The following is a 26,698-nucleotide window of genomic DNA, read 5'->3' as shown; positions in this document are numbered from 1 at the left end:
GAACAAAGAAACACACCATATTTGATGCCATTTTTGTACTTTTTGAAATTGACAAAGGTCCAAAATGCACATCTTTATTGCATCACTGTTTTCCAGAAAAATTGTGTGGCTGCATGTTTGTCCTATTCGTATTGCGAAAGGTAGGAGGAATAAATATAGGAAGTGACAGGTATAAATATAATCACCAACAGGATGTATGGATGAGTCATACATGACAACCTGTTTCCTGTCTGTACATCAATTAATCACTTCCTTGTTCCAAGCAGAAGAGGTTTTTTTTTCCCAGTGACAAGCTTTTATTAGCTAGTCACATTGGCTATCTTACACATAATCCAACTCTGATGATTGCGAAAGGAACATGAGGACAGCGAGACTTTCAACATCACAGAGCTTCTCTGATAGCATCATTTGCACCAATGCTTGTATTTAGCTTTATTATTAAAGTATAAATACATGTCACTTCTCAAGAGCTTTTTTGCTGTGGTACAAAAAAGAGATGTGTATTACTAGAATTTGCAGCTGTACTTGATTTTCCATTTGTCATTAATCTACAGCGTATTTCAATTTTTCTCTTTTTTTTTTTCATTCCAGTCCAAATATGCGAGTGTCCTTCATAGTGTTTTCATCAAGAGCAGAGATTGTCTTACTGCTCACTGGAGACAGGTATGGAATCAGGCTTGCATGAAGTATTTGCAGTTTCTAGTGTAAGAAAGCTAGTAATACGCCTTGTGTTTGTGTTGTATAGTACATTAAAGCTGAGTAAATATTTGTAGTGTAAAGGTTTCCTTCACATGATGTAGATGGGGTTCAATGACTCTTTAACATGACCATGACATCATATTGCATGTATAACATTTAGTAGAATATTTCTCTCACATACACTCATCAGAATATTTCTTGCTTTTCATTATCAGGGGAAAAATGAATGATGGCCTAAGGATTTTAAATGAGGTCAAACCAGCAGGAGAAACCTATATGCATGAAGGAATGAGATTGGTAAATATATGAACAGACTCAAATATATGAACAGTGGAATGAAATGTCAACTTTTACAATTAATTTATCAAAAAAATAAGCTTTTTTTTCAAGTTTTGAGGACACAGGAGTGTATAAAACACTCAAACCAGCTTGACTGACTGTATTTCCTGTACTTTAGTCTTACTAGAATAAACAAAATAAAAATGTTAACTGATTGGTTCCCCTCGTGACCATGATAAGGCATAATTACATCTATCTAAATAAACACATCCAGTGTCCTGAATCTGGGCTCAAGTTGACTTCTGTGTAAGTCTTTATTACAATGATAGATAAATTATATATTTTTATATATTTATATAAATTCCTGTGCATTTTTATCCCTGCAGTTTTTGTGGAAATTGTTTCTACTGATACAACTCGATAACCCCTTCTCCTTCTTTCCAGGCATCTGAACAAATAAAAGAACAAAAAAAGTCCTCTAGTATCATTGTGGCCTTAACTGATGGAAAGCTTGAACCATATATCCATCAACTCACTAAGGAAGAGGTTAGCTGTTATCTAACACTTATTAGATATACATATTTTTATAATTACATTGTTATGACTGTATGTTGTGTTTATAGGCTGATAAAGCAAGGAATAATGGAGCTCGTGTGTACTGTGTTGGCGTAAAGGACTTTGATGAAGAACAGGTAATATTGGCATTCCAGCAGATTTTAAAATAAGTGCATACTACATGCATGCATGCATAGAATCTATTTGCAAATGACACTTCAAATGCTCTCTAAAGCTCCACCAAGTGCAGGGGTTTTGCAGAGTTGCCTTTTATTGCAGGACTGCTGCTCTTTTCCTGTTTCTGTAGTAATGGCAAACCGAGTTAAAGAAGAGGAAATGTCAGCAACATTTTTTTCTTGCTTGGCTATCAGCCTTGTTATTATTATATTTCTATTTGCCTGCCAACAGCTCGCCGACGTGGCTGATAATAGGAAGCAAGTGTTCCCAGTCAAAGGAGGCTTTCAAGCTCTCAAAGGCATCGTAAATTCGGTAAGTTCTCCATGCCAGGGGCACCCATCCCAAAAGGTGTGATAAATGCCTCTGTGTGTCATGATTCTGCCCTCGTGTCCTTGATTTTCTTTAGTCTTGAGGCAGGATCATGACAGACCCGTGTTTTGTGTGCAAGCACATGGCCTTGTGTTTGGGCCATGTGCTTGCAAAAAGTTTACAAAGAGATCGAAAACTAATCCATATGAATTGAGAGGTTTAAGTCCAAATATTCTAAAGAGACACAATCGCTTTATATGATGAACAGATTGAATTTAGGGTTTTATTCACATAAAGAATTCACCAGTGAACATAAACAGAAGCTCAACCGTACTTGCTTGACAAGCAAGAACAAACCTCTTTTGGTTCTTGCAGAAGCTCAAATGTGCTGCTGGCACAAGAATGAACCTCATTGGTTCTCCCATGTCAAGGGAACATGCATGAGCTTCCGTTCACCACAACTGATGTGTGCTTTGATGACTGTTTATATGTGAATAAAGGCCTAAATTAAATCTGTTCTGCGTATAAAACGATTTTGTCTCATCAGAAAATTTGGACTAAACCGCTCAATTCATTTGAATTAGTTTTACGAAGCGTCAAAGTGGTAGTTGTGTAGCTACCAAGATAAACAAGACGAAGATGAACAAAAGTATTACGGATTTGGAACAACTTGAGGGTAAGTAAATGATGACAGAATTTTCATTTTTGTTGAACTAACCCTTTAATTAAATCGTGATATGCATTAGCGTCTGAATATTAAAGCTCAAAGATACTGCTATTTAAATATGAATTCAGCATGTTCTGTTCTGTTTTGCATGTCTTGTTTATGTTCTCTGTGTGAATGAGCGCCACAGGCAAGCATTTTCACATACTCAAGCACACAAGATGCTCTTGGTGTTTTTAGCGACTGCCGTCTCACTATATAAGGACATGAACACATGAACTTAATTTCCAGAGCTGCTCTGAGAGTCACTTCAGCATTTCAACATTTCACTTGATAAACTATCGTCATATCATATGCACACAGAAACTCAAACGTCTTCACGACAACATGTCAAAATAAAGGTTCGGTTTAACTTGTAGAAATTGTTACAGAAATATATTATTATTGCATAATGTACTTAAATGTACTTCACAAAGTAATAATAAATAAAAATGAAGGAATAATCAAGACATTTCTTCCATGTTTTACATTCTTTTAAAGATTACATTTTTGAAATAATAGCCTTCATTTCATTATTGCCTTTTTGCTAATAAATTTGTATTAAAATCACTGTTATAATTATGAGGGGGTCTTTGGAAAATGTTCTCCCGTCGAAGGGGTCCCTGGCCCCAACAAGTTTGAGAATCCCTGTTTTAGTCGACTAAGACAGATCAATTCATAGGCAATCATTTAGCCGACAATTTCTTCAAAGAGACTTGAACTAAACTTATCATGTAAACAGGGAAAAATGCTGAGAGAAACTACAATGTCGGTAGAAACTACATGTCACGGTGTGGGTTTTGTGTCTTGTCATGTTCAGTGGTTCCTTGTCTATTAGTTATCCCAGGTGTTTCCCATTAACCACGCCCCCTTTTTATCTTGTCTAGCTCGTTTGTCCCTGATTATTTAAGCCATGTGTTTTAGCCTCATCTTTGTGAGTTCTTGTTTAATGTTTGACTGCTAACGCTCGTGTTGGTTTGTTCCTGTTCTTGAATCCTGTTCCTCGGTCCTGTATCCAGTCTGTTTAGTTTGTAGTTTGTTAAATAAAGCGTGTGCTGCACTTGGATCCAGCCTCATCTCTGCTTCAACCGCACGACGTTACACAACAAGCCCATGTTTTTAAACCCTAAGCCACCCCAGTATTGAACTAAAGTAGACCATTTTATCTGTATCCATTGTTCTTTGAAATGGACATATTTTTTCAGTTAATAATTGGCTTCAGACAGATGCTTGATGCTAAAGCAGTCCAGATTTATTATTTGAAAAAGTAAAGTTTTTCTTTAAAAAATGCTGTTTTGTAAAGCAACTTTATAAAATATAGCTTTTGAAAGCTCTAGCATCACCTAGTTGTATATTGTTGGTTATAATGGACTGAAACAATGTGTTTGTTTCATCTTACATAAGACTGTTGACCATTAATTTGTGATACTTTCCATTTGCTTCATGATGCTTTGAAATGTTCCTTGTCATGCCATTTACCAATTATGCGGTTTAACATTGTAAAATTGGTACGAAGACTGAACATCCTCTGCCATCAGTAAACTACCAGCAGCTGAGGTCAATGGTGTTGAACATGGGTGTGTTGTTTTGTGACCACAGGAATCAGTTTCTGGGATTTTTTTCAGGTGTAGTCATGCAAGACAAAAGACAGGACCTCCTTGTAAATTATTGTTTTGTTCAGAAAAGAGATATGAAAAAAGACCTATCTCGTTACTTAGTTAGCTTGTTTGGCCAAATGGAGTTTCAGGCCCAACAAAACATAGGCATTCTCTAGTGATTAGTAATCTTGGAGGCTGGGCTAGTTGGCCTCATGTTGCTCTCTGCTCAGATTTCCAGGATTTGAGATCATCTGTGCAGCTTTGCAGTCCGGGGCTAAAGTAGACTTAACAGAGATTTTGCAAAAAGCAAAAGCCTAAAGAATAGATTTATTCAGGCCTATTTTAATATTCCAAGAGTGATTTGATTGATGGTAGTTTTTTATGTATTGTGTGGCCATATCATAATATTTGCATGATATGGTTGACTGGTGCATATCTACACTACTGTTCAAATGTTTTTTTGTTTTTTTTTTAAAAGAAATTTGCTATTGCTCAAACAGACAGAAAAATAAAATACTTAATGTTGACCCAATGGTGATGTGAAAGGGAAAGATTTTGCGGTCAGATGAGGTCAAGAACATTTTTAGCCAAATTTGTAGTCCTAATTCTCACACCGCTGACAACTTGGCTCCTATACATCATACAGTGAAGTCATGGCAGTATCATGCTGTGGAGCCAAAACACTGGAGAATACTGAAGCTTGGAGAAAAAAAACTCTTTCAGCAGTATGGTGATACAAACACAAGTCCAAGTGAAAAAAGGTCAATCCATTTGAGAATTTGTGGCTGCAGAATGTCATGATTAATCAATCATGTTTTTTAGAGAGCTGTCTAATAATGATAGATGGATGGATGGATGGATGGATGGATGGATGGATGCTTTAAGTCTATTCCTGTGTATAGATGCCTGTCACAGAAAATAAGTTGAAACGTCTTGCGATGAACCTCCCTTGGATCGTGCCGTCTTATAACTCATTAAAGAGCCATAAAGACCATCCTGAGTATATTTTAGCCATGACGTTTATTCAGTATTCCTTCTCCCCTATAATGATAGCAGAGTTTATCAGGTGTCATATTCAATCAGCCTGTTTTATATGTGTCCTCCACTTCAGTCTGAAGCCTCATCTTCGGTGCAGGTGATTCGGAGGACCATATCTTTCTGTTAATGTTGTCTTTTTGCCCATTGTGTACGGAGATTTGCATAGTTTGTCCTCTGTTGATTTATCTGGATGATGGGAGAGGCGATGGGGGCCTCTCACAGGCCTGTTTATATGATAATGTCAGCCTGCGGTCTCTAATAGAGCTGAAGAGGGAAAATGGCACCGCATAATTTAACCATAACGGCTGACACGGGTCTATCCCACACCGCACTGTATGTGATGCTCGTCTCATTGAGCTTGATTTGGCATAGCAAACATCTCCGACGTGAATGCTAAAGACCCGGGCACTGTGATAGCTGATATAGTGATTCAGCAGTGACAAGTACTGATTTAAATTTTTTTTTTTTTTATCGTTCAGATCCTCAAGCAATCATGCACAGAGATCCTAACAGTGGAGCCGACCAGCGTCTGCGTGAACCGTAAGCATTTCAAGGGCTTTTACAGCTATCAGGGTGGATGAAATTGCCTGTGTGTGTGTGTGTGTGTGTGTGTGTCTGTGTGTGTGTGTGTGTGTGTGTGTGTGTGTGTGTGTGTGTGTGTGTGTGTGTGTGTGTACGTGGTCGTTGATTTGGGTGAACGCCCAGGAGTGCTTCTCATTATGTTCTCATCTGGTTTACATACCACAGAGTCCTTTGACATTGTTTTAGGAGGGAATGGGTTCACACTGGGGAGACAAACAGAAAGCGTTGTCTGCAGTTTCATAGTGGATGGAGTTACTTCCAGTAAGTATGATAATACCACATATATTGCCCTCAGTCTTACCCTCAAGCTTGATATGATATTCCATAGATAAAGCCAAATGATAAAAGAGAGATGTTGTGTCTGTGAGAGTCAGTTGTATCATACAGGAACTGACAGGCTGGTCACACCTAGGATGCAATGCACCTAAGTTGCAAGACGTTTTGTGGCTTAACTGTCACTTTAGGTTACTAAAGACAGACTAGACCAACAAACATTTAAAGTTTTGGTTCTTAACCTGGGGTCCAGTGGGGACTTCAGCAAACTTCCAAAAGAGCTGCAGGATGACATCAAATTATTTAAATTAATATTAATATAATTGCTATTATTAATATATTAAAACAACCCAACAACTAAAATGCTCCGTTTATGTTGGAAAAACAAAATTATTGACACTCCAAGTTTCTGTTAAAATATTATAATTTTATATTATATATCAAAAACATTGAGAACCTCTCATCTAAAGCAACAATATTTTTGTGCTAAATTTTCTCAAAGGGATAGTTCACCTCAAAATTGAAAAATTCTGCCATTTATCTACCCTAATGTTGTTCCAAACCTGTATGACTTTCTTTATTCTATGAAACACAAATGAAGATGTTTCTTTGCTTTATTTGTTGTCCATACAGTGAAAGCGAAGGGGGTCCAACACTATATTTGGCACCACTGACTTTCATTGTATCAAGACATTTTTCAATACATCTTCATTTGCGTTTCACAGAATAAAGAAAGTCATACAGGTTTGGAACGACACTAGGGTTAGAAAATTATCATAATTTTTTTGTGTGTGAAGTTGAACTGTTCCTTTAAATGTGTATAACAGTCATGTATATGTTTTTTCATGAGCAGTTATATGCTATAGGGTCACTATAGTCTGCACTTTAGTGCTGTCCCTATCAGACACGGAATGGTGTTTCCTTTATGAGTGGAAAACCATTAGACGACAGATCCCCATATGGGATCCACATGTTTGCTCACTGCTATTGTAACCAGACAGGAAATACATAAACGTTGAATTCTTGGTGCCTTCAGCAGTGATGCGGCAAAGGAATCATTTTCAAGTGGGATGAAAAAAACTAGTTTGGCAACGGCAATCATAACAAAATCAACTTTCTATTCATTTTGCAGAGGAAAAGCCAAGCAAGGTGGAGGATAACTATGTCCTGTGTCCTGCTCCAGTGCTGAATTCAGTGGGACAGTGAGTATTTATGTTTCATAAAGCAGCAAGTGTCATTAAGATCTCCAAATGTACAGAAAGCATGCATTGATATCAATTAAATGTATCTTGCATGATTTCATCCCCACTTGAACAGACCGTTACAGCCTATCATGCATACTTCGAGCTGCAACATTATGACCCATTAAATTATCATGTGATATGCCAGCCTAAAATGTCATGTTATAGCATTATGTTATTGAATTGACTGAGACGCAGCACCCTGTGTAGATCTGGGATTAACTGTGAGCAGCTTGTGTGAAATTATGGTCCGATTTACCCGGGATGTTTGATCCCCTATACGTGGTCGCCGTTCAAAAGGCTTGCTTAATTAACTCTTGGCTGGCAATTGTGACCCATTAAGAAGTTTGCTGCTATGAACGGCTAGTAAACACATCTGGTGGAGGGCTTTAAAAGGATGTGCGACAGATGCACTGATTCCCTTTTCCATGCAGCTCATTTAAATAATTCACGATGCATTGACAATAGGCAACCACATAACACCTGCATCATGTCTGAGCGCTAGAAATTTCTCTCTCTGTCTTTTTCTTCCTCTCTCTTTCTACCTATCTGTCCAGTTTGCATTGAGAAAACTGCCAATTTCTAGCATTTCGAGGAATGCCACCTAGAAAACCAATTGTTAATGCCATTTATATCATATTTGCAGACATACTGTATATGAGTTGTCCTGAACAATCCTTCCTGGAACATACCACTAGGGAATATCAGATAGTGTCTTTTCTGAGGCATTTTGGGATTCAAAGGGTCTTTGTGGTTCAGTGACGTATCGCCTGATATCAGGGTCTCATCTGCAGCGACAGCTGTTGGTTCGTCAAACCAGGATCTAGGGCATCTGTCAGCCTGCCCATTAGCGCTGGCCGGCCCCGTCCCTTCGAGTCATTGGCTGGAGGGGGTGAGGAACTTTTGTCTGGCAGCAGCATGTCCTCACCTGCGTTTTCACAACAACAGCGGAGTGAGAAAAATAACTGAGGGACAGACCTGACACCTGCCTGCAGCGCGAGTGGTGGAACGTGCCTCATCAATAATCAATCTGATCTGTCAGGCCGCCATTTTAGTTCCATCTGTGTTGGGGGTGGGAGATGCAGCCAGTTAACATGGCAGCGCTGCCTCCACAGGAGCTCCTACTCTCACTCTGCTAGATGATTAAAAGATGCTTACTCTTTCCAAAATGAAAGGCAATGTTGTACTGAATTTGTTTATTTATTTTTGAATCAAAGTGTGATGTTTTCATATCTGGATATGTCACATTGGATTTTTCACTAGTGCTTGGAAGCTACTTGCCAAGCTACAAACCAATCATAATTTGAATGAGCTAATCTAGATTCAGTCCATTCTTTTGGAAAAGTAGTTCTACTACCATTCAAAGTTTGAGGTCGGTAAGATTTTGTTATGTTTTTCAAAGAAGTCTCTTATGCTCTTCAAGGCTGCATTTATTTGATCAAAAATACAGTAAAACGGTAATAATGTGAAAAATTGCTGTATAAAATGTGCTATTTGTATATAATTTAAAATGAAAAGCTGAATTTTCAGCTGCCATTACTCCAGTCTTCAGTGTCAAATGATCATTGAGAAATGCTGATTTAGTGCTCAAGTAACATTTCTTTCTATTCTAAAAGTTCAAATCATTTGTGCTGCTTAATATTTTTTGTCGAAACTGTGATACTTTTGTTTCAGTATTATTTGATGAATATAAAGTGTGTTACTGACCCCAAACTTTTAATTGGTAGTGCATGCTACAAGCTACTAACAAATGGCTTACCAAATTTAAGCTATTTAAGGTGGCAAAATGTTTTTAATTATTGTAACTGATATCAGTTAATATAATTTATTTTTCTAATCGTAGCAGTTTTAATCTGACACAACAACAATTAGAAAATGAAATGAAAAGTAGTAGTAGAAATTGTAGTACAGTTTATCGCACACAGCCGGATTTAATTAAGAAAACTATGTGAGTCTAACAGATTTAACTTCAGAAAGTTAAGTCAGACATGCGTGTCTGTCGGTGCTGATGCATATGTTAGGCCTTCAATAATGCAGGTCGTTCGCTTTTATTTGAAAGGGAAGTTAGAAAGCTCTTAGTGACACCCGAGTTATCCCATTCAGCTAGCTACGTCACATTCACTTTCCATCAGCATGTGCTTTGTGACAAGGAATCAAACTCCGCACCATTCTGTCTCTTGTGGTGCCATGAGGGGCCTTCTTTGATGGCAAGAGCACTTGTGTCCATTAACTTCTGCCACGTATTCTTCTTCTCTGCATTTCTAGACAAAAGAAAACCATTCAATGAGGCAATCAGTTTCAGGAACAGCTTTGTATGTTTAGCACAGGATTCACCTGTTTTCAGCATAAATGTAATCTGGAGGCTTTTGGGAATGCCTTTTATAGTATACCACCAAGTTTTTTGATATGCGATGTTCTGTCACGCATTGTGGTTTCAGAGTACCTCTGAAGATAAATAAATCAGCATTCATTGTTTGTGAAGTTTTTTGCCAATTGCAATGTCCAAAAAAACAACAACAAAAAAAAAAACGATTGAATGTTGTCAAGTCTTACAAAGCATCACATAAATATTCCTCCAGAAATGCTTTGTGTCCACTGCAAACTGAACAAAAGTGATCTGAGGAATTTTAGACCATCCAGTCAAGTGCAAGGAAATAAAATAATTTAGTCTTAGATCACTTTTAATCCTTCACCAAACATACATATATCCAGCTTGATTAACAACCTGCCTGCCATTTGCATGTAGCGAGTATGTCAGCTGAATTAGCCTCTCCTTTCATCCATTCAGCACACGGACCTAGTTAACATGCAAAAAACCCTTTACAAGGTAATGACAGTTCAAGCTAATATAATCTAAAAGTTCTCAAGAGACCAAAAAAGCTACATTACAGTGCAGTAAGAGATTGTGGTTTGCGCAGTAATAAGAAACACCTTTTAGAAAGTTAGTTCTTCAGTTGGTGGTGTTTGTGAAGGAACCTTGCTGGTCTCATTGGTGGGAATGATTTGCGCAAGACCCAAACGTTAGTGGGATCTTCGTTGTTTGCAGTTGCAACTCTATCTCTCCTGTGTCTCTACTGCATCCTCATCAGCTCTGCAGACAGTAGCCTGTCTTTTTTACATATTCTCTCATTTTGGGAGGGATCTCAGGCGTTCAGTCAGTCGATTTCCTGCTTGAGGATTCTCATTAGCCCCATGGTAATTGTCTCCTGCATAATAGACATATGGAAATTACAATGCCGTTCATCATTAGTGCTTTAATTGCGAGCCACCTTCAACTCCCTCCACCGTAAATAAGAGAGAATTTCCAACAAATTCTGGAGGAATTAAACTTCAAATAATTCTCATGACACCAGTGAGCATCACTAGTATGTTTTATTTTCTCCAATTGCAGTTTAGCTAATTGCCTGTTAGTTTTAATTTTGCATGAATTTAATTTAATTTCTGTTTTTTGAAAATAAGTATTTTTGTGTAGTTTCAGTATAGATTTTTAGTTTTCTTCCCTTTTTGCATAAAAACGATCCAACACTGCCTATTTTGACACTTGTTTTTATCAGAAATAATACTCCAAATAATCCCTAACTAGACTCTTCCCTATTTTAGCTTCCCCATTTCAGCTGTAACTATCATCACGCTGCCGTATTCATTGAAAGATCTTTTCATATAAAGCTGAATTAACTGTTATTTTATTTTCACCATTTATTCAAAGCCAGTGTGACTCAATATGACCCTCAACACACCATCCCATTGTGTTTGTGTTCTCTTCCTACAGGCAAATGGAGGTCCGGATCAGTTTGAACAGTGGCACATCGTACCTCACCAGTGCTTTCACCATAACTGCCTCCTCATGTGTAAGTCAAACATGAGATCGGAAAGAAAACATCCATAAATGGATGATGGTCTCTTCATCCTATAAAAAAATTTAGAACTAAAAAATTTTATAAAAATAACTGTATTTTCTTTCTTTCTTTCTGTTTTCATAACATTTTGCTATTATCCTATTTTTAGGCTAATTGTAAATATTTCCTCTCTCTCATTAGTCGGACGGCACAGTGGTGGCCATTGTGTTCTTAGTGCTCTTTCTCCTGTTGGCGTTGGCTCTGATGTGGTGGTTCTGGCCTCTCTGCTGCACTATCGTAAGTGTCACATGTCTTCCTGCTCTCAGTGCCAAATCTCAAGATTTTGTCCCTTTTCTCACACAGAATCTGGATTGATTGGATGGATATTGGAATTGAGATTAACATGTTTATCTTTCGTATTTATAAGTTCCTATATAACATTTTCACTGTAAATTCTCTTTTAGATTACATAATCTGGTTACAGTAAAATAAGATATCATTAGTAGGAATTCTATTGCTGTTATATCCTTTTCTAAGCAGTATTTTTTAAAGACAGCCTTCTAAGGAAGCACAGTGCATAGAAACAGACCATACCACATCCTGACTATACAAATATAATATGTGAAAAAAAAATTGTTACCCAAGTTTGGCTGCGGAGTAAAAATAAAAAGTTCTCTCTCCTATACTAATAATGAAAAAGCAGCGACACTTCTCAGGCTCTAATGCACTTGTATATATAGATGCAATAGAAGCTCTAGAGATGAGATCTAGAATTTGTGAAGCTTTCGAGTATCACTATGGCAGTCAGCATCACTCTGCACAACCAAATGATATGCGCCCACCTCTCTTTGAGAACCTGGTGGGAGCCATTCCAGGATGAGATGGAAGCATATTTTGGAAAACCAACAAAGGCATTAAAATGTAAACCCCCCGCAGCATGTCTGGACTCGGCCCTGTTTGTCTTGGTGGAGGAGCTGCTGTTCCTCTCCATCAGGGACCCCGGCACAAGAGAAGGGCCATGTGTGCTTTGTTAATATTTAAACTCAGCCTTGCCAGTTTTCAACAATCAGAGAAATACAGAAGCACCTCATCCCCCCTGAAACACACACATTAGTATCCACAGCCACACCAGCATGTCCTCTGCAAATATACCAAATATGAGTCAAATTAAAATATACCAAATATGAGTCAAATTAAGTGTGGATGTTTGGAATTCATTTTGGTCATTAGAAAGTCGAGGGTCAAGTATGAAAGTATTTGTTTTTGCGTCTGTACACACAACCCTTACACTTTAATCTAAATTATATATATATATATATATATATATATATATATATATATATATATATATATATATATATATATATATATATATTATATAATATAAAAAAAATATAATTACTGTTGGATAAAGGCATCTGTTTAATTATGTTTTGATAATACATTCTTAGGTCATTAATTTGTTGTTTTACTGCAAACAGGTTAATTTATGTTAATAGAAATGCACCATTTTAATTTGCAGATATGCTACCTGCTACTTGTCCATGATCATGTTAAGCCTGGAAAACAGCTTGACACAACAGTGTGTTCAGAGGGGTGAAATGGACAGATTATAAACTCCAATTGGACAATTATCCCAAAAGCCATATGGGGATGTTGCACAGTTGTACTGCGATTGGTTGATTCCACAGCTTTGCCACTAGTTCTTAGCCCCCCGTGCGAGTGTCAGATGGCTAAGTACACTGACATTTTGGATTTAATTATCAGCTCTTCATCGCCTGAATTTAAAGGGTTGTCCCAGCTTCACATCTGTCCGTCAGGTAGTTTGAGAACCTAACAGCCCAGCATGTCATTTGTGTAATGCCTTATTTATTCCACAATATGGCTGGCAAATATAAATCTGCTCTTTAATTACTCTGTGAAAAAAAAAAAAAGTTAATCCTTTAGCACAAGGTTCTGTCCAAAGTTATGTTAATCATAACACACTTGGGCCCCACGGACGGATAGGACTGGATTTTCCAACAGTCAGTTGTGAGTCAAAGAGCAATTAATTAACTCTAATTGATAATTTTCCATCATTTTAATGGTAACAATGGCTAAATGGTATCAGTGCACTTTAATGTGAACGAAACAGCTGTTCTGCCTATGATATGTGATGATTAAAAGGCATTTTGTCCTGAAAACTAATTTAGTAAATGCTTAACCTGCAATGGCACTGTATGCATCTTTCATGTTTAATGAGACAAGGCTTGCTTCCATTTTGGAAAGCATCTGCAATGGAAGGGGTTACATGGTTGACAGTTGAAACATGGTCACATCCAAGGCATTATATCTAAATTGTTGGAGTCTATTCTGTTACAGAGGCTCAAGTTTTCAAATTACATTCAAATTCAAAGTATTTCGCAATTTTAACATGACCCAAACTCACTTTTGTCTATTAACACATTTACCCATCACATCCAAGAGTGGTTAGATGTGTCAGGTCAGTTGATAAGCGGTTTGCTGAGCAGTCACTACTCTGACAACACCAGAATCAGAGGATGCCAAAGACATTCCCAGTGAGGAAGACATCTTGTCTGTGAGAGAAGTCACCTGCTGAATCCAGCATAGTGTTTCTCATGACAGATAAGCTGTCACAGAAAGTGCTACAGGAAGACATTTCATCCTGTTAACGCTCCTCTCCTTTGCACTGGGGATTGACCTGGAGTGAAGCCCAAGTTTCCCTTCTGCATTTCATTGCAGCTAATTAATTCCTCAGGACTTTATGATTGGGGGAATACAGGGGATTGAACCTCATCCAATTAATTAAGAGATAAACGGACCACAATGCTCACCCCAAAGACTCCCCTTTCAACAAGTTGATTTTTGGGCCTTCTTTATTTTGCACCAGGGGCCTACAGCGTTAGTTTACAAGCAGACCCTGTAATCAATTGTGAATCACATCCTTAGACAGAATTAACTAACTTTGCTTAATTAACTTTGCATTTTTTCCCTCTCTTCTCAGGTTATTAAAGACCCACCCCCTCAAAGAACTCGATCTCCACCTCCACCTGTAAGATTCGTTTTTGTATAAAATATAAATATTTTTTTAATAATAGAATGTAATCAGTGTTTTTTGAATGTATATAGATTTGATATAAAATACATATAATTATTTTATAGAATACATACAATGCTTATTTACTATTCATTTGAAGGTATTGTTTTTAAAATATTTTAAATTTACATGAATGTTCAAAAGTTTTGGGTCACTACTCTTTTAATTAATCAAGGAATCCTGAAAAAAATCTGCATATTAGAATGATTTCTGGAAGATCATGTGACACTGAAGACTGGAGTAATGATGCTGAAAATTTAGCTTCGCCATCACTGGAAAAAATTACATTTAAAAATATATTAATTTGAATTATTATTTGACAGTATTACTGTTTTTAGTGTATTTTTTTATCAATAGAGTGGTGCAGGCGTGACGTCACTTAGTAGGCCAACCGGCATTTAGAATCACACAAAAACCCAATAGGATTTTCCCATAGGCTTTTGGAATATCGCTTAAAACAAGCTCTGTGATCAAAAAGTTTATGATATTTGCACGTTTTGTCCATCAAGATAATTTTCACAGATGAACACAACTTTTATGAATTCTGAATCCTAAATGTAGTCGCCTGAAGTAAAAAGCTAAAGGTAGGCTACAAACGAACTACACCACAGTCCCACGAGTTCAACGTCACCATCACTAACCTTCGACAACTCTTTTTATCAAAATTTTTTTTTCCAGAACGTTTGAGTTAGAATAGTTCATAAGATCACAATTATAAACATAACAAGACTGTAAAAGCGGTTAAGCTGAATGAGCTTACCTGTTCGGCGTGATGACGTTTAATCTCCTCGACAGCCTCTGTAGTCCGATTTAGCAAACAGCTTAAAATAAAATAACGAATGGGGTATTACTGATGTATATTATGTTGTAGAATAAAATGTGAAAGTGTCTTGAGCTTGTGTTCACCACAGACCTTATTTCAGTCATTTAACCAAAACCCCATTCAAAAAACCCATTGATTCTGGGACGTTGGAACCGGAAGTGCTAAAATGCTAACTCGCTTCCACGTTTTGTGATGTCCACTATAAAGTGATGTCAGACCTACACCACTCTATTGCAGCCTTGGTGAACAAAAGTGACTTCTTTTAATAACATTAAAAATCTTACCGACCCTAAACTTTTGAAAGGAAGTGTACATAAAGATTGCAGTTACGTATCTGCTCTTGTATTTGCAATGCACATATTTCTTTGAGGCTTTAAATCTTAATTTTATATATTTTCTGTCCATATTTATTTTTTCAGAAACCAGAGCCAGACCCACTACCCAAGAAGAAGTGGCCAACTGTGGATGCATCTTACTATGGAGGAAGAGGAGCTGGTGGAATCAAACGCATGGAGGTGAACGTTACATTTTAATGACGCCTATAATGATGTGCAGCCCCCTGATGACAGAAAAGGTTTCGATGTCATCACAGTGGTCTTTGAGCAATTCCAGTTGTCTACCACCACCTCTCTCTCTCTCTCTCTCTCTCTCTCGCTCTCTCTCTCTCTCTCTCTCTCTCTCTCTACATTAATATATACCATATCAGTTATCGGCTGACATTAGAGATTTCTGTCATTTTAATATAAGCCATTCATAGGTTTTCGGATATAACATGAATATAAATATCGGTACATCCTTAGTCACCTGCTCTTTTCCAGTCTTTGCATTACTTAGTTCAATATTTGTTTCTGCAACAAAATATCCAACTATGAAAGCATTGTTCTCTTTTGATCCACACAAGAGCACTTGTCCTTCTTTCCTTTATGAAAGCCATTGTATCTGTGATGTCAAGCTCAGCACACCTCAAAGTTTCTGATAGAAATCTCCTTAAATGTAGCACAGCCCTTGACTGATGGTTTTGACGTGACAGGGCCCTGCCACTTCGGCCTCAATGATGTCCCGCTGTCTTAAGTCATGTTGACGCTAAAGGATTGAGAACTGCTGTGACGAGATTAATTCCTCTTGCTGACTTCCATTCTGTCATTCAACTTTTGTTCAGCTGAAATGTGCTACTTGGCACTGTATCCATCTCAAAGCTGGTTTTAAGAGTGATATTTTTTTCATGCTCAGTCACCCCTCCTCCAGTCTCCCATTTAAAGAAGACATCACTGAAGTTCCTTCTGAAAGCTTTGGAAAACGTTTCTACTAACCTTTCCCATGAGTGTGCAAGGGAAAGAGTGTCCTCAGGGATTACTGAGCCACAACTATCTTTAATGTTTTGAAAGTTTTCATTCATCCAGACAACCTTCTCCATTTCTGAAGATATCTCTCGACCTGGGAGGAGGTTTACCTAAGTATGCCTACTTCTTCTTTAATTAAAACACATGCTGACGTGTGAAGAGGGAAACATGGGATGCAAAGAATGTTTTATTAATTGAGAGTTGTTGCAGACTGGAATGTCCAGGGATTCTATTGAAAAGCTATTCTATATTGATGTGACTTAATCTTCAGCTTGAGAAGTGCAGTTTTAGTTAAGCCCTTTTCAGTGAGGGACAGGCCGAGAACTAAGAAAAAGTACTTTACTGTATATATATATATTTTTATTTATACTTTTTATTTATTTAATGTAATATAATATAATACCTTTTCTTTTTCAAATATCTGTTTAGGTCCGTTGGGGAGAGAAAGGGTCCACAGAGGAGGGTGCACGGCTAGAGAAAGCCAAGAATGCAGTGATATCAATACAAGAGGAGGCCGAAGAACCCATGATCAAAAAGCCAACTGCATCCCCACCCACATACCATCAACCTGAATCCAAGTGGTATACTCCAATCAGGGTGAGTCACTTCCTGTTGCAATTGAGGCCATAACCATCTTTCTGTCGCCTCCCTTTCCTTATTTTGAGTCCACCTGAAAGTTCCACTCTATAATTTTTGAAGCCTTTGCTTTAGATGAGTTGAAAAAGAAACCAAGCTAAGGCCACATATTGATATTTCTTGTTTCATCATAGGGCCGCCTTGAGGCACTTTGGGCTCTTCTGCGGCGGCAGTATGACCGAGTTTCACTCATGCGCCCAACGACCGCAGATAAGGTAAGCCACAGATGGTTTACCCCAATACAAAATGCAAACATGATTCATCACTCTTGCATACTACCAAATTAGAGCCAATCTATTGTTGCACATAAAGCATGGGGTGTCAGTGTGTGGTGTAACCGTTCAGGGGATATTTATGAGTGTGTGCATTTGTGTGTGTATTAAATGCGTGCAAGTTTCACAGACCTGAGCTGCAAAGACTCACAACAGGATGTGACTGTCATGAACTTGTGCTCTTGACACTTCCTCTTTTGTAACTTTTGTAGTGCAATAATTTATGTTGCACAAAATGTCCTATGGATGCACAAAAACAACATTCAGAGGCATTCAATTCAGGGTTGATTCTAGGATGTTTTCAACTGGGGGGCACAAGAGGGGCCACAATTAATACAGAAGGGCCAATGTTGTGTTTATATGTAAAACTGTAGATATCCAAATAATTTAAAGTTCATAAAGCTTTAAAATCAGCAATAAACAGTTATACCTTGTTTTCTTTTAATGGCATTTATTCACTGCTGTAAATAAGAACAGCCAATTTGTATTAACTTTTCAGAAGTGAAAAACTGTAATAAATAAAATAATCAAATCTGTAAATAGATTACAACTCACAAAAATAATAAAACTCAACATTAGGTTATGTAAACTTTACACAAATCCTCACAACCTTATACATGGGCAAAAATAAATAAATAGAACAGCCTTATTTATACAAATGCAGAAAAATATTATTCATATAATAAATACACAATTAATGAATATAACTTTATTCATTAAATACCATAATAATAACTGATCCACATCCTATTAAATTTGCATAGCAGCAGTTGCAAATTTGCATTGATGAATAGACAAAATCGAACTATGCCAAGGCTAATTAAATATTAGCTTCCTGGGGGAACATTGTCTCTGGATAACATATCCGTTCCCTGGTTCAGAATGCCCGGTACGTGCGCCGCTCTTCGTGAGTGCAAGTTGGCATGTGCCCAAAGGAGGAGGAGTCTGGCCATAATGTCTAGGCTGGCCGATCTGAGGCTGCCCTGGCGATTTATGTAGGACACCACTGACATGTTGTCCGTGCGGACCAGGACATGGTGTACTGCTAGATCTGGGAGGAAGGTTTTCAGGGCTAAATGAACCGCTCTCATTTCGAGGCAGTTGATATGTTGGCACTCTCTCCGGGCTCGGCCAGGGGCCGGAGATTGGCCTGCCCTCACACAGCGCCCCCCAACCCAGGTTGGAGGCATCTGTTGAAACCACTTTACTCCTGGAGACCAATCCCATGTCTACACCTGACTGGTACCAGTCGGTGCGCTTCCAAGGGGTCAGGGCTTTGACACAGCCGTGATCCACCCTGATGCATAAGTGACCGCAGTGCCATGCAACAGCGTTTAGCTCTTTGCAAGATTGATTCTGAGACCCAGGCATTCTAGATGGGTGAGGAGCCAGGATCTGTGTGTTAACAACTCGCTCTCCGATTGGGCTAGGACAAACCAATCGTTGAGGTAGTTCAGGATGCGCATTCCTCACTGTCTCAGGGGAATAAGTGCAGCATCCATGCATTTTGTGAATGTACGGGGTGCCAGAGACCGACCAAACGGTAGGACAGTTTATTGATAAGGGTGCCCCTCATAGGCGAATCTCAAGAAAGGGCTGTGGTGGTGGGCTATTTAGATATGAAAGTAAGCATCTTTCAGATCCACTGAGAAGAACCAATCCCCTGGGAGAATTTGCGTGAGGATTTGTTTGATTGTAAGCATTCTGAATAGCCGTTTCACAAGGGCCTTGTTCAGGTGTCTGAGGTCCAGAATTGGTCTGAGGCCGCCGTCCTTCTTCGGAACGAGGAAGTAGCGACTGTAAAAGCCTGACATGCTTAATGATGGAGAAACTGTCTCGACAGCTCCTTTCGTTAGTAGGTTTGACACTTTGGTGCGAAGGACACGAGCTGCGTTGCTTCCCACCGCTGTCTCGACTACTGCTTGAAAGCGCGGGGGTCTGTGAGCGAAGTGGAGTGAGTAGCCTCGCTTTGTTTTCATTGTTTTCATATGCATTTCATCTGTTACCCCGGGGATGGCCTGCCAGGCCTTGGCCCGTGTGGCTGGGGGTTGAATGAAATCTGGGGCGGGTTGCCGTGTGACAGGGACCTGACCGCCCGAATTTTGGGAGCTAGAAAAATATTATTTTCTAGTGTGCTTGGGTTTGCTATAAAGGCAGCTTTTGTTATCAGTGGTGCGTGCTTTGTAACAGGCCTGGTGAAATTTATTTTTAACATTTCCAGCCGGCCGAACTGTGAGGGGGGCTGTTAGGAAAACACTCAGTTCTCGCTCCCCCATATAATTGACTGCAGTTATATGGGGGACTGCAGTTATAATAGGAAATTGCTCTTTTTGTGCATTATTTGGGTACTTACTACAGTTAAAACATCTCCAGTCACCTGAACCGAAGAGGGGACTGAGAGAAGTGCACAAGCTTTCTTCGAGGGAGGTCCGGCCGCAGCGGAACTTAAACCCTCTCTTTTCCCCGTCATTCGACAAGGAGGGCTTCTGAGGCTCGGGCTCCAACACAAGCTTGGGTCGGGGGCCCTGACGCGCCGGTAACGGGTAGTGCTTTGCAGGCTTTAGGCGTTGGGCAGGACGCGGGCTTGGCAGAATGAGGGGGCGGCGCTTTCTTGGGGCGCCCCGAAGCCAAACTCGAGCGTTTGGGCAGAAAAGGTCTCATGGCCTGCAACGAGACCGGCGAGGGCAGATGTTGTACTGCAGGGCTTGGATTGGTGCACCGCCTTAGTTCTCCATCCGCTAGAGGTGGGCGGGCAGAGATGGGGTCAATTGTCGAGCCCAGCCAATCTGTCGTCGCCATCTTTCTCAGATGCGCCAAACAAAACGAGTCCTGCCGCTTGAGAGGAGGGGCATAGATCCTTTTGCGCGAAAAGCACCGGTGATGGGGTCTCGCGAGGAGAGAGCGAGGCACGCGGGGACTGGGCCGGCGTGGGCTCGCTTGGTTCAGGCATCCTTTGACCTCGTCGCTTCTTCCGTCGAGGCTCGAGGAGGGAAGGAAGCGCGGGAGTGCGAGGGGCAGGGTCGCCGCCCAAGAGGAGAGCTAGCCGTGAGCGCAGGATGGAGATGGGCAGGCTCTCACAGTGGGCGAGGCCCAGGCATGGGGCGCACTCGCTGTGTCCGTCAGTTTCATGCAGAGAGGATCCATAAAGTGCATCCGGAATCCGGCATTTGAAACAACAGTGTTTCGAAAATTTGCTCTTTCAGCTTCTAGACTGTCGATGGCGAACTCACAGATGTAGCCGAAAAGGATATAAGGCTTCTCTTTTGCCGGATGGCCGCAGGTTAACGGCGATTCAGGGGAAGGCGGTGGTGCGTCCGATGATCAGGTCGCTCGTTCCGCTGGTGGGTTTCATCGACAGTGAAGGCTCGGAGATCAGCGGAGAAGGGGTTCGTTGAAGGAAATTAAATCTGATTCTATGGGGAAATGGTCTGCATATATATAGGCATAAGCCACGCCCATTCTGGCGGGTCCTGGCGTGCCCTGGACGTGAATCGACCCAATTGGTTTGAGTGTCTCAGCCGCCTCTCCATAGGTTTGTGCAGTTGCTGCTGCACAGCCAATGAGCGAGCTAGACGCTCTGCTCTGTGCTCGCTGTGCAGCTCCACTGCGTTTTAAAATAATGGCTTCAGTATTCTTATATAGACTCTTATATAGGGGCCAGGAGATCAGCGCTGGTTCCGTAGCTTGCAGTTTGTATATTAGCTAATGTCGCTTAATTTTTTATCATTTTTTATTGATTTTTTAAGTTTAATTACAATTCTTATAAAGTCATTATCGAGTCATGCGGTACAACATTATTAAGTATTCGTTCTCAAGTCAAAGTCAAGACATTTTCTTCATTTATTAGAAATCTTTAAATTCGCATGCAGTCATGTAACTCAAGACCTCCACCTCTGATATTTACAGCTTTTGAAGTGTGGAACGTGAGATAAACATAATACGATTTGCTTCGGCATCTGGCTTGCAATATCACTTGCGTATCGGCCTCAAAAAATCACAACACAGGAAAACCCTGATTGTGTTATTATGTATTACATTAATTCAGCCACAGAACATTGTAATGACATCGAACCTGGTTTGTCCTAACACTGGAAGACGGTACCAAAATCTAGCGCTGCAACAACTCGCTAAATAAAAAAAAAAGGAATATAAATTAGCTCAACATACCATGTGCTTTTTTTTAGATGGAAAACAGAAGCTTGCTATTCTTAGTCCGGTTGTTGAGAAGCGTCGCCGAACCATTAATTATTCAAAATCAAGCCGAAAGATATAATTAGAATTTTTGAGTGACAGACAAGTAGAAGGGTGGGCACACATTAGGGGGCCAATCAGTTTTCAGGAGGGACCAGTGTCCCCATGGCCCCTCCCCTGTCTAGGCCACTGATTCAATTTAAGAACAGAATGTGCTGTTTTGTTTTCATTGTTGTATAGATTACTCCACCATAGAAAAGTTTCTTATGCTTACTAAGGCTGCATTTATTTGATCAAAAATATAGTAAAATACTAATATTGTGAAGTTTTATTACAATTACAAATAACTTCTCTATTTAATAATTGATATAATTTATAATATATTTCTGTGATGGCAAAGCTGTATTTTCAGCTTTTTTTCTGCTGAGTTTTTAATGTAGTAGTAGTAGAAGTATTAGAAGTAGTAGTAGTAGTAGTACTGTTTAATATTTTTTAGGAAGATTTTTTGAACGGTAGTGTATATTAAATATGAAGTGAAATTGTGGATCATCGTCTTGTGAGACAAAATTAGCACTGAAGTAAACAGGCTTCACACGTCTGTGCTGACTACGTGTGCACTACAATAATAAGAGATAAAAAATCCAAAGTAGTGCACAGTTTGAAGCATTTGTTTGGGTTTGTTTCATCTTGAAAAAGTCTCCACCGCATCCGCGGGGCTAGTGCTCCCATTAGCTGAAATATCCCAGTCACGCTTGAGCCACTTGTTCTGTTTTACTTTCTTCAAAAGAACTGTTAAAACCTTTGTAACTCTCAATACATCTGAGATGAGGGTCTGGAGCCTGCAAGCGGGGCCCTGGCACACTTCAGTGAGGCCACAGCTCGATCATGCAGACTTTCAAGCCCTTGATCAAGTGCACTGGGTGCAGGCATGAGCTATCAAAGCCCGAGGAGTCCCTCGCCAGAGCCAAGGTGGGCCGCATACTCTCAGCTTGAGAGAGGGGGGCTTTGATGCCCGACAGGAACCCTCGGGGGTCATGAATTTTTCAGCGTTGGATCCGTGGGGTTACGAGGACTCATACAGGTGTAAGGAAGCAGGTTGTCGCAGACATCTGTTCAGCTCGGAGACCCCTCCCGGCCCCTCCCCCCACTCCGCCCACAGACAGACTGCTGGATTGTCAGCAGATGTAGTTTTTTCAAGACAGCCTGAACACTTTCTGCTCTCCCATTTACCGCCTGAGGGGCTCCAACACCAAAGGTAGAGCGGAGGGTGGACACAGCTGCACTGCCGAACTTGCCTGGGGCACAAATAAAGAGATCTAATGTGGTTTGACTGTGTTGTTAGGGAGACCGGGGAGCCAGAGAGGCACTTCAGAGCCAGCTTAGCGCTGTAACATCTGCCGTCAAGTTTCCGGAAGGAGCGGCAGGGGACAGCAGGTAGAGAAGGTGGCAGCGCGTCAAGGGCTGGCCTGTTACTGGCGGGGGCTCTTTTGAACGCACGCCCGCCCGCCCCTGTGTTTCTCTCTCTTTCTCGCTCCCACCTCTAACTTACAGTCTCGGCAGGGCTCGGTATTGTTTTACAAAGCAGCAGTCTGCAAAACACACTAATAAGCACCTTAATAAATGATACATTAACATACATTAACCCCAGAGAGCTGCCACACAAAGGCAACATCGAGATGGAACCCGCAGAAAAGGCTTTTGTTTCTCCTGCTGCTGTGGGTTTTAAAAGGATTGTTCACTCAAAAATTACAATATTGTCATTATTTACTCTACCATTCAGACGTTTGGGGACAGTAAGATTTTTTTATGTGTTTGAAAAAAGTCTCTTATGTCCACCAAGGCTGCATTTATTTGATCAAAAATACAATAAAATACATTCCTATGTAATGTATTAATGTGATGGCAAAAAAAAATTTCAGCAGTCATTTATCATTTTTTCCCAGGATTATTTGATGAATAGAAAGTTAAAAAGAACAGTATTTATTTTAAGTAAAATCTTATTTTTATTATTATAAATGTCAATTTGGTCAATTAATTGCATCCTTGTTGAAGTATTAATTTCTTTAAAAAAACAACAACTTATTGACCCCAGACTTTTGAACAGTATGGGTAAAAAAAAAGTGAACTTTAGGCAAGTGTATCATCCTACAAAATTAGCCCTTAAGTAGATAGACTGCATGTCCATCCTGTTTACGTGCACACTATGATTTAACTTTTTATCTTCCAAAATAGGGCACCATTTGAAGCATTTGTTTGGTTTTTTTTTTAAATGAAATGATAGCTCACCCAAAAGTGACAGTTCTATCATCATTTGCTTATGTCATTCCAAACCTCTATGACTTTGTTTTGTGAAACACATAAGAAGATAGTTTAAAAAAAGTCTCCTCACAATGAAAGTCAGGTGGGGTACAGTGTTGATTTGTACTTCAGTTCATTGACTTACATTATATGGACAAAAACAGTTAAAATTGTGTTTCTCAAAAGAAACAAAGTTTTACAGATTTGAAACGCCATGAGAGAGTGAATAATGACACACTTTCTTTTTTATTGCTTTCGTTTCCATACTAGAGGCTTCGGGGGTGGTATGGGAGTAATGATGATAACTGATGGTGATTATAGATAGGGTGATTTTACAATATTCATTTTCAAGAGGTCGTTCCGCAGGATTTTTTATTTTTTGAGGAAATCATTCCTAATTTTCTCTCTGGTTTCAACTCCCACACAGGCTGAGACGATATTGTCAGATGTTTTGAAGCCACGGCAAGCTCAATGTGTAATACAGACATGGTGCACACACAAGATTTGCAGATTGCAGCCCCCACACCCCCAGAAAGCATTGTTCAAGACGTATAATGTCACTTTAGCGTTGCCTCTGCATACATTAAACCCTATTAAAATCATTCTCTGTTTAACACATACCTTATTAGCCCATGCCGACTGCTTGCCTCCTTAGGGCAGTGCTGTAATGAGGTGGAGTGTATTTTTAAATGGTGTAAATTCCGACCTCAGACAAAGAAAACATGTCAGCTCGCAGTCCCGAGGCATGGTGCTCGTGGCGGAACTTTCCCCGGAAAAAATAAATAAATAAAAATGTACTGTTGCGGCCCAGTGTGACAGCATCTTAATTTAACAGTCATCGGTCACATAAACAGAGCGGTGGGAGCATTTTAATTAAGAGACTGCAAGCGGGCGGCACGGCGGGGCCAGCTCTTGAAGAATGCCATTATAGAAGGAGGAGAGAGGAAGAGAGGGACGGACATGGCATGGAAAAAATAGCGACGGGGTAGAGGACGAAGAAGAGAGTGAGAACAAGAGAGAGAGCGGGGGAAATTTAAGGCTCTAGGCTGGCGGGCCGGGTCCCTCAGGTCGGAGGCACACATGGCCAGGCTTAGCCGCAATAGTGTTTAAGAGCCCAGTCTCATGACTGGATTAGGGCGCAGAGCGGCAGACCACGAACTGTTTGTGTTTTACCCCGGGAGCCAAGAGAGTGAACAGTGTCCTAATGAACTAGCAAGGCCAGTATGAAGTGGGTCTGGCTGCTGTAGTGAGGGACAACTGCCTAATGAGCAGAACTGAGCTACGCTGGACAAATCAGCAATGCAACAACTGTCCGAAAATGTGGTTTGCTTGGCACTGGGTAGATGCAGCCTCATTAGATATGCAATACGTGTTGCCTTTCAAGCTCCTTTATGATTAACATTTTTGCAATGTTACAATACTTTCTCCTATTCTAGAGACTAAGCCATTTCTAGGCTGATTTCCCTAAAAATGCGTAACACTGTTGCTCTTTGGTTATCAAAAAAAGTATTTTGTTATTTTTTTGCTGTCTTTTTTTAAAATTAATATCTAAATATTCTTCAAGATGTTTTCAAAGAATATATCTTGAATTATAACCTTAGAAACAAATTTTACATCTCAGAAAAGGTGTCTTTTTAGGGGATGTTTTTATATTTTTTACTGGATAACAAGATTAAGAGACTGAAAATACAGTTTTGTATTAGTTATTTTTGCAGTGATTGCACTCATTTTTATTTTCCAGTGATTACTATGGTTTTTTTTAAGCATCCCGACAGGCTCAACACAACAACATTGACTCAACCAGTGGTGTTAGTTTGAGGCAGGAGAATCTGTTTAATCTGATTTAACAATTATTACTGCAATTCCAGTTAGTGATGCTGTGTGCAGACATGAATCACTTCAGCTTTAAGGCACTATTGTTTTTGGTTGCATTTAAATGACTTAATTTCTCGCCAAAAAAAATCTTTTTGTCATGAATCCCATTGATATGCAGATTTCGTATAATCAATGTGCTGATTAAACAAGAACACAAATTGTGTACTCACACATCTCAAGAAAAATGACAGGAGATAAGAGTGCTTAATAGTATTTAATGATTTAATCTCTCTCTGATTGTGTTATCACATGATGTTATTATGTGACAAATACAGATTTTTTTTTTTTTTGTTGGCTCTAGGAAAAAACAACACTTTCTGTTCTGTGAACAGATACAAGCAAGCGCCGGTTTCCATGAACAAATAAAACCTGGCAAATGTTATTACGTTGAAACATACCCTAGATCAGAGGGCACAAGATTTCTAATTAATGGTGTAATTGGAATTAAATCAGAGCGTCACAAATAATAAAGCAGAGGAAAGCACTTGTTTATGGAAGTGGAGAGCTGACTTTGTAACAAAACATTATCATATTTATAGAAGTATGAGTCTTTCACCATCTGCTGTAAATCTTCACATCTTCATTATTTTCCTTGAGTAGCCGATTTTTGTAGCCATTACGACAACATTGTGTTTGTTATGACAATCGGTGTGCATCCTTTAAACATGCTTGTGTCTTTTTTCTGGTCCTCATTAGTGCTATCAGCAGACTGGCCTGTTACCCTTAACAAGCATTAAGTAGAAGGCTGACAGTTCAGTTAAAGCGCACCGGCCCCAGAGGAGAAATGACAGCTTTAACAATGACTGGCTTGCCGATTTCATGAAATGGACCCTTGGTCTTTGAACCAGGTCCCTCTCTGTTTTTTTATTTTTTATT

The 26,698-nt window shown here is 39.6% G+C and overlaps 1 protein-coding gene across 1 annotated transcript in view; it reads left to right on the top strand.

Annotated features, from left to right (window-relative positions):
• antxr2a (ANTXR cell adhesion molecule 2a) overlaps positions 1-26,698 on the top strand; it is a 58,248-nt gene that overhangs the window by 3,766 nt on the left and 27,784 nt on the right. The window contains exons 3-16 of the mRNA XM_077231344.1: positions 592-663; positions 915-996; positions 1,423-1,524; positions 1,602-1,670; positions 1,942-2,022; positions 5,838-5,898; positions 6,106-6,201; positions 7,346-7,415; positions 11,224-11,302; positions 11,492-11,587; positions 14,295-14,342; positions 15,630-15,725; positions 16,980-17,147; positions 17,321-17,401. Of these exons, the coding sequence (XP_077087459.1) occupies positions 592-663; positions 915-996; positions 1,423-1,524; positions 1,602-1,670; positions 1,942-2,022; positions 5,838-5,898; positions 6,106-6,201; positions 7,346-7,415; positions 11,224-11,302; positions 11,492-11,587; positions 14,295-14,342; positions 15,630-15,725; positions 16,980-17,147; positions 17,321-17,401 (1,201 nt within the window). The remainder of the gene's footprint in view (positions 1-591; positions 664-914; positions 997-1,422; positions 1,525-1,601; positions 1,671-1,941; positions 2,023-5,837; positions 5,899-6,105; positions 6,202-7,345; positions 7,416-11,223; positions 11,303-11,491; positions 11,588-14,294; positions 14,343-15,629; positions 15,726-16,979; positions 17,148-17,320; positions 17,402-26,698) is intronic.

This window comes from Siphateles boraxobius, unplaced genomic scaffold, assembly GCF_051911475.1.
Source record: "Siphateles boraxobius isolate OS27281-9 unplaced genomic scaffold, OSU_SipBor_1 16, whole genome shotgun sequence".
Classification (NCBI taxonomy): Eukaryota; Metazoa; Chordata; class Actinopteri; order Cypriniformes; family Leuciscidae; genus Siphateles; species Siphateles boraxobius.
Note: the sequence above shows the minus strand (reverse complement) of the source record. Positions and strands in the feature narration are given on the sequence as shown.